This window comes from Lingula anatina, chromosome 3, assembly GCF_051362555.1.
Source record: "Lingula anatina isolate TDL-2025a chromosome 3, LinAna3.0, whole genome shotgun sequence".
Taxonomy (NCBI): Eukaryota; Metazoa; Brachiopoda; class Lingulata; order Lingulida; family Lingulidae; genus Lingula; species Lingula anatina.
The window spans coordinates 25,512,026-25,524,180 of record NC_141769.1 but is presented as its reverse complement, the minus strand read 5'-3'; the positions used below and the strand labels follow the sequence as shown (position 1 = coordinate 25,524,180).

The following is a 12,155-nucleotide window of genomic DNA, read 5'->3' as shown; positions in this document are numbered from 1 at the left end:
TGCTATATTAACAAGCTGTGGTATTATACATATTTCACTGTATATGTTCTACTTCCCCTGAAAAACACTGGCTGCAATTATTTTCAATGAGATTAAAAATTATGAGATGAAATAATTTGACCTTTCTGCTGTCTTCTCTTGTTAGTACAAGCAAATACATTAGAGGCTGATCAGCTTCATGTATGTATTACACAATGAAAAGTTCTCTATAAATAGACAATGGACATGTTATTCATCATGCTGGCTAGTATGTTCTTCTTGATTTGAAAATCGCAAAATATCTGAAAATGTTCCTGTGACCCCAGTTTATTATGGACTGCCAATAGCCTGAATACCAAGTACACAGTATTTATTATATAATGACAGACTGAAAAGAATGGTCAAAAGATGGATATAAGACCAAGCTAAATCCAGGTTCAGTTTTTCTTCAATAAAGGACCCGAAGATATTCACAGACAGCATTAGTCAATACAATAATTATAGTTTTTATACTAATATAAAGTCAATATAGAAATTGTAATGTTTTTGATTGTTATCGCATTCTCTTTTTGGTTCCTGCAGGGGGTTTCTGCAGCTGGAATGGTTTACTCTCAGCAGAACCCAAGCTGGCCCCAAACCCTAGGGTGGGGTTAGCAGCACCAAAAGTTGGTGCTGGGGTCCCTAGAGCTGAGGTGGAGGCAGAGAGATTGAAGGGGGTGGCGGTGGCCGTCTGCTGGGTTTGATTGGCACCAAATAAACTGCCAGAGGTACCTCCTGTGGTACTGCCGGCAAATGGAGTTCCAAACCCTGGAGAACAACAAGAGATGGTTTGCCATATCAGTGTTTTGTTTTGTTGAATTCTTCAGCCTGTATACCAAGACCAGAAAAATCAATTTTCTAAAAAGACTATTGTACTTGAAAATGATTAATATATATATATATATATATATATATATATATATATATATATATATATATATATATATATATATATATATATCAAACACTTTATAAATGCATTAAAGTGTTTAAAAAATTTAACAAAAACAAAAACAACCTTAAGTACATAGTAAGGTTCACTTTCACAAGATTCTTCCTGTATGGCAAATGTCTGTTTTAATCTAAGAAGACAGTGTCCTTTTTCTTTAGTGAAAGACAGTGTAACCAACACACACAAATGCATATCTGACATGAATGGTACAATATACCATATGATATTGCATTTTTGCATGAGAAAAAATTTTTCTTAAAAAAAAAAAAAAAAAAAAAAAAAAAAAAGAAATCAACATCTGACACATAAAACAATCTGCATAACCATTTAAGGCCAATTGCCCAATTTCTATTTACAAAATAACTTTTCCCATGCATAAATGATTCCTCTTTACACTACAGCAAACACAGATTACAAAAGCACTAACTGAAGAAGAACCAAACACTTCAATTTCTCACAGCCATGAATACCATTAGATACATGCTCAACTAAAACAGTGAGAAGACACTGTCAAGATGTACTGGAATAAGGTGAATAAATACTAATTATGTGTTTGTGATATAAAAAACATCTATTCTATTTCAAAGATAGTCAATTCTGATATCTTGGCTGTGACATTATAGTTAAGCACACTGAAATACTATAAACTGGTCTGTGCAATATAAAAATCATTTCATCTTTGAATTGTCAATGTGGAAGGAATAAATATCACACAAGACAAGACTTTGAACTGTTAATTATCACATTAATCTAGAAAAAGCTTATTTATCAGATTAATGAACTGGCTATACTACAGTGTTCTAGCCAGGCTTTCAAGCTTTCAGTGCATTCAAAATCTATTCCAAGAACTCATGCCAAAAGCAGCTAGCCTCCCAAACTAAAAAGCACCATTTCCCAAAAACAGACCAGCCTACAGCAGAAGTGAAAAGGAGGGTATCAAGAGACAGGACAGACGTGCTTACCACAACTAACCTAATGGTTTGGCAGCGGCTCCAGTGGTGTTGCTGCCAAAGCCACCAAATGTGCTAGCTGTCCCACCAAATGTGCTAGCTGTGCCACCAAATGTGCCAGTTGTGCCACCACCAAACCCACTGCTTTGGGTGGTGGGGTTCACTGTTGTACCAAAACCTTGAGAAAATGATTCAATGTAAATTTGCTAAAAGCACTTATGGTTAAACAGATAAGAAATAGAAATTTGGCATAAATGTGTAACATAGCAAAAAACACAGCAAAATGTGCATATATTTTAGACAAACTCATGGGTTAGCTTAGTATTATATTGTCAATAAAATCAATAATAAATGTTTCTTTTTTTAACAAACTATACTATCAAAATATTCACAAGCTGGTATGCATGTAGAATCTACTGAAATTTTATCACCCATGGTTAGGCTTGGTTAATAACTAAAACAAAATTTGAAAACAACTTCATACCTAAGCCTGTGCCTAATGTTCCAGTCTGGGTAGTACCCAGTGTAGAGCTAAGGCCGACTGTGGGTGGGGCACCTGTAAGTAATATGCACTCTTTTTATAACAGAGCTTAGAGAAGAATCAAAGAGAAGAAACAGAGCAGTTCTACTCATCAGAATCCCTGAAGTGTAAATTTGTGAATACTTTAAATACTTTACTTTAAAAACTTTTAAATATGACACATGCTTAAGATAACTTTTTAAAATTTACAAATAAATTTACTTTTTGCTACCCTGCTTTTTACTACACTGGAGAGTTTTCAGCAACATTTAAACTATTTCCCCTACCAGATGGTTGTTGCCCTCGGTTTAATGCAGTTGCCATGGCAACAGCTGCCACATTTGACATCCCAGTAAAAGGCGTTGGCCCAACAGACACCATGGACCTTTGGCTTATGCCCATTTTTTCTGATGCTTTTTTTCTTTTTTCAAAAATATCTGCACTGTCTCCTTGAAATATTCTTCGATAATTCAAATACTGTTCTTTTTGTGCCTGTAAAAGAGCAAGCAAAAAGATTGTTATTGGCTGCTGATGTACTGTCAGCTTCAGTGACATTACATTCATACAAATAGGTTTTTACTTCCTCAACTACTTATGTCAATTTGTCAGTTCTTGGATGAGGACTACAGCAAATAAGAAGTGGAACCTTTTTGCCAAAGATTTAAAACAAAAATGTATACTTATCATAACTATAATAAACTATTAAACATATCTTTTACATACAATGCCTTTTACAATCATATAATAATATATTATACTGAATGTCTTTTCAATTAAAACAAGTTGCTGATTTAAGCTAGAAAAATCCATTAGTACAAAATCTCACTTCAAGAGTTTTAACTGCAGGCTAAGGAACCACCCTCATGGAAACTAAATGAAAAGTATCTCAATTTGCTGTAAGTCAACTGTTACAACAGATAAATTTGATATCATATTTTTACCTTCACAGATTCGTGAACACCTTGTAACTGTGCAGCCAGAGCCACAAATGTCTCATGTAACCTTCTCAGACATACAGAAAGTTCTGAAATAGAAATAACTGGGATAATTACAGATATATGTCACTTTAAATACAGAAACCCCTTCCTAATAGAAAATTTGATGTGCATCAGAAAACACATCAATATTGTTCTGAACCACACCACTATAGCTCTTGCACATTTCCAACCATCACATTGTACATTCAAACTTCTATGCCTGCTTACCATTCACTTTGTAGTACCATAGTACATTATTATTTGGTTACACTGACTACCCCAGAGTGAGCCCGACTTAAGAAAATTAACTGCCCTAAACAATGAGCCTAATTTCGGTTTCTGCCATAAATGAAATTTTTGAATACTTTACCTTGTGGTGTGAAAATATTGGGCTGACTTAAAGCTGTCAGAGCATTCTCCATTTCCTCTATTTGTTGTCTGTATATCAACATTCTACCCTCAAATTCTTCAACCAAATGATGAAAGCATCTGCAAAACAAAACAAGGCAGCAAAGCTGTCAAATGTACAGACAAAAGGCAGGAAATAACAAAATAGGCTACTGTCAATTCTGATGCAAAAGTACATTATGTTAAACTGCAAATTCAACATCAAATTTTAATTATGCTCAACAGGTAATACCAATGTAAGTAAAATGTGAAACAAGTATAAGGCTTCAGGCCCATGGGAGTTCAAGTTCACACTTTGAAAATGTATAACTTCCAGAAAAAGAAGTCAATTAGACTGCTTTTCCAACTCAGGCTGCATTTTAGTCCTGTATTTCTTTTTTGAAAGTTTGGCAATAATTAGTAACATGGTTTTCCCATAATGGTCATCATGGCAGCAGCACCCAAAATTGTGTTTTCTTCTATTCTGATGCAATATTACATAATGGTTAACAGCATAATGACAATCAATTTTTAATAACAAAATATATGTATCATGGATTTTCAGAAAATGTGACTAGCCTGGGTCTTCAAACCTGTGGAACTTCAAAGTCACACTTTGAAAATGCCAATATGTGAAAAATTAAATTTTCACAAAAAAACTGTTTAACTGGCAGATTGCATTGCCTACTGAAGCTGTATTTTAGTCCCATGTTTCTTTCCTGTAAGCACAGTAAGTGACATGGTTTTTCTTAAAAGGTAATCATGAGAGCAGTGCCCAAAATAGGTTTTTTCAAATTTTGATGCAATATTACATAATGTTTAACAGCATAATGACCATCAATTTTTAATAATAAAATATTAGTATCATGGATATTCAGAAAATGTGACTAGCAAAGGTCTTCAGGCCCATGGAACTTCAAAGTCACAACTTGAAAATGCCAAAATGTAAAAATAAAATTAACAGTTTACTGCCATTTTTATATGATCAACTAAGAAAATTGATGAGATGAGAAAAATATCAATAGAGCAGTGTTAAATGTCCAATTTCTTCCATTCTGAGATTCTGAACATAGTGAATGATTGAATCTGACAAACTGCAATGATATGAGTTTATTTCCATTTTTGAAACTTTATTACACAATACACGATAACATGTTTACCATCATTTTTACAAAATCAACTAACAATGTTGTAAAGATGCAGGAAATGTCAAACAAACACTTTCACGTATCTTATTAGTTTAATAATGAGACTGTTAACATGCCTAAAAACTGAATCTGAGGAAATGTGAAAAACAGCATACCTTCAAAAATAATGGCCCGATTATGCTGATTTACGAACTCAATCTGCATTTTAGTAAAATTGACCACTCCTGTGACTTTCATGACAATTGGCCCATCTGTTTTTCTTATATTGTGTTTACAGTGTTGCATATATGCTGAAAAGTGTAAGAAACAGCATAACTAGTAAAATAGTGGCCCGATCATGCCGATTTTTGAATTTGACCTGCGTTTTAGTAAGATTGATTACTCCTGTGAGTTTCATGACAACAGGTCTATCGGTTTTCCTTGAAATGTGTTAACAGTGTTTCATATATGCTGAAAAGTGAAAAAACAGCATAAATACTAAAATAGTGGCCCGATCATGCCGATTTTCGAACTTGATCTGCGTTTTAGTAAGACTGATTACTCCTGTGAGTTTCATGACAACAGGCCTATTGGTTTTCCTTGAAATGTGTTAACAGTGTTGCATATATGCTAAAAAGTGAAAAAACAGCATAAATTCTACAATAATGGCCCGATCATGCTGATTTTCGAACTTGACCTGCGTTTTATGAATATTAGTCAGCTCTGTAAATATAAAGCCAAAAAGTAAAACTGTCTTCCACTTATGGTGTTAACGCTGAAAGTGCACGGCGACGGCGACGGCGACGGCGACGACAGACGCAGGTGATGGCAATATGTACAGACACATCTGTGTCTGTACATAAAAAGTCATATTATTTTAGATGCAACAAAATAATATTTTATCATTCCTAACATTCTAAGAGGTGTTGAGTTTTAGAAATGTTTTATAATTCTTTGCAGGTGTGACCTAAAATGATCATTGCTTACTCTGATGGAGCAGTGTTTTCATACTGTAGCCCTGGTGGGATTTCCTTCGTTCTCTGTGCCATCTCAGCTTTTTTAAGTTCCTGTGAAGAAAGTGTATTTTTAATACTTTGTACTCAATATACTGATCATGGCAATACTATCCCATCTTTAAAACAGCACAATCCTTTCCTTAAAACATGTGTTGTAAATTATGACTGCTTGAAAGCCTTTTTTGTGAACAAAAAGGCTGTAAACCATAATGCAAATGTCAACTAAATAATTTGTGTAATCTTTACACTGATCCAAGCTGTTCATTCTGTACTGGGACTGCCATAGTAGCAGATCTATCTTCAAACAACTATATACACATTTTAATCAAAACTTTTTACTTATATACATATAAAACAACTTAAAACATACAGCACATCTACATTTCAATGACACAGACCTGTGCAGACTCCATTTTTAATTTTTCAATAGTGACTGCGTTCCTCTGTAAGCCATTGGCCACCACTGCCAGTAACTGCCTCAATGTCTGGACGTCTTCCTGAACCTTGAACAGAGGCTTGGAGGACATCCGGGCAATCTCCTCCCTCACTGATTTTTCATCTTTGACATATTTTCTGGACAGATAACATGGTATTAAGTATGTGGGATTTACTTAATGTATTTCATCCTAAAGCTTCTAAATAAACAGATTTAATACACTTACTCTATTTCTTCAGAATGGGATAAATATAAGGCTTAAACCTAGAAGTTTTAATAAAATGTTAAAGAAAAAAACAATTCAAAACTTTGCTAGTTTAATTCCTTACAAATATTTATGGTTTTTAAAAGTTGTTTAATTTATCTAAGTCTTTAGTCAAGTTCATTGTAGGGCAGTGGATATAAATCTACTTCTACAGAACTCACTTGAATGTTTCCACACTTTGCACAACATCATTTGGTAAGTTTGTTTCTTTGAAGGCCTTATTGTCACTGAAGATAAAAGAAACATTGGAAATTGAAACCCTATTCAAGATGGAACAGCATGACCAAATGATGGGAACAAAAATATAACAGCTGAAAAGTATGTGCAGCTAAGAATCAAGACTAAAAATACTGAACGTAAATTTTTAACTTCTAGCAATTACAATGTCACATTTACAATCCAGTCAACCTGGGTTGGCCTTCCTGATTACGATTAACTCACAGTTACTCTAATCTATCAATTTAGTTGACATAATTCACGTGTCGTAAGATTGGCTTACAATGCTAAGGTGAGCCATGAAACTTTTAAGTGGTTTGTCCCTAACTAGTTCAACCGATAACAATTATAAACAAAAAAACAAGTGACATTCAGCAGTGGGGTGCTATGCCCTTCCATATAATCTTTACCCTCCTTTCCCGTTGGCACCAACATTCCCTCCAGCTGTAGAAGTCTTGGGGTCCACACCACCTAATCCCTTGCTGGCAGTGGTGGTAGTTGTGGCGCCAAACAAACTGGCTCCTGTGGTGGATGTGGTGGCACCAAACAACCCTGTGCTGGTGCTGGTAGTTGTGCTGGTTGTAGTTGTGCCTATAAAAATGAATCACATGAACAAAGACGTTGGTTTTAAAGAATTATATATATATATATATTATAAGACAAGGCAGTTAAATGATTAATATCTGGCTACAACATTGCTGTCAGAGAAATGATGTATGTAAACGGCTGATTATAAAGAATTATACATATGATAGGAAAAGGTAAATTGAATAAAATATTAACATATCATGCTAGAAAATTGCTGTCAAATGAATTATGTGAGTAAATTAATATAGTACTGCTACATTTTTTCAGTACAACTTGGAAAGAAAAACTAACAAAGAAAGGCAATCTGACCTCCTAAAAACTTTCTGAATTGTCATAATCAGGGTCATCATGTCATCCGCTTTTTTATGTCTGTTCATATTTCAATGGTTTTTACCTGTTAAATTGAAGCCCAGACTTGCACCACCCAGTGACAGGCCAGATTTTGCAGCAGCTGTCTGGCCAAAGCTTAAGCCAGTGGACAGCGATGGTTTGGTAGTGGACGTCTGACCAAAGGACAGACTTTGGCCAAAGCTTGGTGTTGCAGCTGCTGTACCTGAAAAAATTTAATGAACAATGAACTTTTTTCACTGCCCAACTAATAAAATAGTCTTGTTACATCAAGTCCTTAAATCCACCACCTGTTTTTTTTTATATACTTAACAAATTTTTCTAGCAGTGCAGGTGTTAAAAATATTACACAAATAATAAGCAGCATGAAAAAATGAGGTGGTCTGACTGGCTGGAAATAAATAATATCTCCACACAGAGTTTTCAGAAGCATGCCATACCAAATCCAAAGACTTATTACATACCTAGTGATAGGCCTCCTGCAGTAGTGGTAGTTGTAGTAGTGCCACCTAATGTCAGGGTTGGTGTTGTCTTGGCAAGATTCAGAGGAAGGGTAAAGCCAGTGCTGCCTCCTGGTGGCACAACAGCTGCTGTAGCTGTAGCTGTAGCTGTGCTGGCAGCTGGGGTACCAAAACTAAATCCTGCATTTAGAATATGAAAACATTTCATGACACAGTACCTATTTGTAAATTATTGAGATGAAGAAGTGTTACAGCCCTCAGAATTAAATTTAGTTTAAACCAGGCCATTGCCTAATTAATCAATGATAAACTGGTAATAAAATATCCAAATATTTCTTTTACTTTCAAATATTCTTTTGACTCAGAGCAAGAAAGTCTGTATGCTAGCACTATATAGCATGAGGTCAAAATTTTTTTCACTGATCATTTTTAAAGCAACTTCATAAAAGCTTAGAGTAACACGAGTAACATATTCAGTTTGCTGATAGTGACATCACTTACCACCACTAGCAGTTGTCTTAGCTACCCCTAGTCCAGCACCAAATGAGAGGCCACCTAAAGTGAATTTAAAATAGTTTTTATCAAATACTTAACTAAGATATCAAATTACTCCTTCAAAATGATACAGCAATACTATACATGTTACTGATCATTTTCTCTGCCTTAACTTCTATCCATATTGGCCAGAATCATAGATACCAGAAACGGTTCACAGCTGCAATGTAATGGCCATTTGGTTTTTATATGGGAATTTTACCCTTTTTAAATGACATGAAGAATTTGCAGGATCTGTACATAATGATTTCCATGGCCTGTTAATAAGTTGTTATGTGCTGTACCATGAAACATTAATGCAAAACCCAACTCACGCTTACACATTGTTTGCAAGTTATTTTTGAAACCTGTCTGCATTATTTTTTACAAAATAACTTCTGCCCAAAAATTGGTTTATACCTTAAGGCCAAAAGCCTGGACTGCCCCAATTCAAGATAAACAAATTTGAAGCTTTCAATTTATTGATACAACCTAACAAATGAGCACAACTTATTTGTCATCAGGTGGGTTGCCTTGTTGGAGTGTGGTTCCTCTTGGCAATCATACTGGCCATATCATTCTAGTGCATTGGCCAGTGCTGGGCATTATAATCTGACCCCAAGCCCCTTGGCCCTTTGGGCCAGAACAAGTTCCTACATGTGACATCTCATTCAAAACACCATTCAATGGGTAAATGTATAGGAACACATCACTTAGACTCCGTTCACATGAAAAATCTATTTCTAAAAATCTATTTTCTATTCGCGGTATCTTGTGATCACTCCGAGCGCAGCCTAGAATTAATTACAGCTTAGGAAGCAACTGGCTCGCGCTGCCAGTAATTACGCTGCGGGGTATTCAGGGCACAGACCGTGATCACAAGATACCTCAAATAGAAAATGGATTTTTAGAAAATAGATTTTTCATGTAAATGAAGCCTTATTTTCAAAGGGAGAGTGGGTATGGGGATGCAAAAATTGAATTTATAAATAATTTACCAGATGTTCCTACAGGGGTGGCCTGGGTCTGACCCAGCTGAAACCTGCAAAGAGAATAGAACATTTCGGAATTAGAAATTAGTACATCAAGCCCTTTGTGGCCTTATATAGATATGTTGCATTAAGTACTAGTGCATGTTATTTATCATATCTAGTTGAGAGACTCTCAATCATTTTGTATGTCATATTCTGTTTAACAGTGATCACAAAATTTTTACATGCTTAATAAATAACAAACAAAAACAACATTATGGCAGTTCATTTAAGTCTCTACAATAAAGACAACAGATTTCAGACTGATCAGTATATCTTTGGTCGGGCGAAACTTACTGAGCAAAAATTTTTACGACGCATTTGGAAATCCCCTTCTTATTACCATTAGATTCTACGTCGAAGACAAGTTGAAATTACAGTACAGTTTCTGTTATTTATCATCTCTTACAATATATTCAGAAATAGTTAAAATAAAGATTAAGCCATGTTTTGTGAATTAAATTACGTTACCCTGTTGATCCAGCTTGTGTATTGGGAGTAGCACCAAATGAAAATCCAGGCATGTTGTCCGGGTGCTTGAAAATGGCAGACTATGTATACTCTCATTCCAACGAGAAGTCTTGTTTTAGGCAAATATTGTAACTTTTATTGGCACAAAATTAATTTATCCTGTAAACTTAGGTATTTTATGCATTTCTACTTAGCTTTAGACCTTAAAGACACAATAATAAGAAAATTTGTTGAAAATTCGCTGGTTCTGAGAAACGAGATCTTGGAAAAGACATAGGTCAAGGCCATCCAAGAGGTTCCCGGATGGGAGGTGGATTTGCAGAAGACAATTTCGGCGATACCGAATCTCTCTGATATGGAGTTCATCAAGACTCCCAAGGTGAGTTATAAATATCTGTAAGATAATATTTCGCGATATCACATCGTTGTTTTCACCTCCCCATTTATTCTTTTCGTAAGTGAGAAAATGTGTCGGCATTTAATCTCGTGACAGTTCACTCAAATCATGAATGACCAAACTTCAACTTAATTTATTGAATGACACTGTCATAGCTTCGAGCACATTCTTCAAGAAGAAAATATCGTCATTCAGTGATAAGTCTCCATGAGATTAATGCCGTTATATGAGCCTTACTTTTTCATTTTTAAACTGACATTTTATTTTATTAATTTATTTATTATTAATTATTTATCTGCTCGGATCCAGAGGTTAGACTGAAGAAATAATTAAGTTTACTTGTTGCCAGTGTAACTGACTTACTGACTGATTTTTTTACCGATGTTTTACAAATAGTAATCACTTACTTTGAAACAAAATATTAGGGGTACAGCTGTGCTTATTTGTATTACAATGACAGTCTGTCAGTGTCCATTCCACCTTTATTAAATTCAGATAAATAAATTCGTGAGATTATTTACTCTAGTGAGAGTAGTTTTTGTCAATTTCAGATCCCTATACTATAGTGTCTATAATGTAATCAATATTTATTCTCTTTTTTGTGTGTTTGTGTGTTCACAGTATGACATTAAATCAGAAATAATTTAATAAGAGTAAACCTTGCTATTTCTCTTGTTGTGGTTGCCATCATGACGTGCCACAGATAAAGCCCAACAGGCCCACATTTTGATCAAGTGTCCTGCATTATGTAATGATTTCTGAGAATTTCCTGGTGTCAACCTGAATTATACATTATGAAAAGGGGTGTTTACCTGCACTGTCTTAAGCCCCCTACCTTTGTCAAACCAGTATAGTACTTAGAAGCTTCATTTGAGTGCTCCAATCCAGAGCAAATTTATATTTAGGATTTAAATTCATCTGACAGGTTAGTTTCCAAATATTGGTAGCTATGCACACAATTTATAATATAAAGTCAAAGCTTTCTGCACCAAGTTATTATTATTATTATCATTATTATTTTTTTAAATTTTATTTATTTATTATAATTTTTATTATTATTTATTTTTATTTTTTTGCAACAAACAGTGCAGATGATAGTAATCGAAATGTCATCTTCTTCTTGTTGATTTCGAACACTCACTGTACTTAGTAAATGTATCTTACCTATGTTAGTAGCTGTTTTCACTTACTTTGATTGCATATTTTTCAGTACTATGTTGCAGTAAAAAGGAAAAAGAAAAAGTTACAGCCAAGAATTGGCCGTAGAGTGTGTATATCATTTCTGTTTTTTAACCTTATCACACCTGTAAAGATTCCATGAAAAATGAAATCTCAACTCAAGATGGCACGTTACAGAACGTGCCAAGTTATTCACAGTGCCTGATCCTTTTTCCTCTTTCTTTTACCAATTAACTACAAGGCTCTTTTTTGTAACCTAAAAGACATTATGAATGGGCAGAT

At 34.6% G+C, this 12,155-nt stretch overlaps 2 protein-coding genes across 5 annotated transcripts in view; one reads left to right on the top strand and one right to left on the bottom strand.

The window, feature by feature from the left end:
* Window positions 1-272: 272 nt before the first annotated feature.
* Window positions 273-10,466, bottom strand: LOC106150628 (nucleoporin p58/p45). Of its 3 annotated transcripts, none has more exons than XM_087009158.1 (15): window positions 10,298-10,466; window positions 9,807-9,837; window positions 8,763-8,817; window positions 8,265-8,441; window positions 7,847-8,005; window positions 7,275-7,455; window positions 6,810-6,875; window positions 6,346-6,520; window positions 5,919-5,998; window positions 3,788-3,906; window positions 3,382-3,464; window positions 2,728-2,932; window positions 2,405-2,476; window positions 1,943-2,098; window positions 273-786 (listed from the first exon to the last, which is right to left on the bottom strand). In XM_087009158.1, exons 1-15 carry the CDS (start codon window positions 10,348-10,350, stop codon window positions 533-535), a joined length of 1,866 nt encoding a protein of 621 aa, XP_086865284.1. In that variant the 5' UTR covers window positions 10,351-10,466; the 3' UTR covers window positions 273-532. The 3 variants fall into 3 exon arrangements, with proteins under 3 accessions (XP_086865284.1, XP_013378988.2, XP_013378989.2); XM_013523534.3 differs by having other exon boundaries at window positions 8,763-8,816; window positions 9,794-9,837; window positions 10,298-10,465; XM_013523535.2 differs by having other exon boundaries at window positions 687-786; window positions 1,933-2,098; window positions 8,763-8,816; window positions 9,794-9,837; window positions 10,298-10,463.
* An 80-nt stretch (window positions 10,467-10,546) lies between these two features.
* LOC106154421 (phosphatidylinositol-3,5-bisphosphate 3-phosphatase MTMR6) overlaps window positions 10,547-12,155 on the top strand; it is a 46,460-nt gene continuing 44,851 nt past the window's right edge. Inside the window, exon 1 of one of the 2 annotated variants that reach the window (XM_087009146.1) lies at window positions 10,547-10,676. In XM_087009146.1, coding sequence (XP_086865272.1) covers window positions 10,653-10,676 — 24 coding nt within the window. In that variant the 5' untranslated portion in view covers window positions 10,547-10,652. The remainder of the gene's footprint in view (window positions 10,677-12,155) is intronic. The other variant, XM_087009145.1, reaches the window with a different exon arrangement.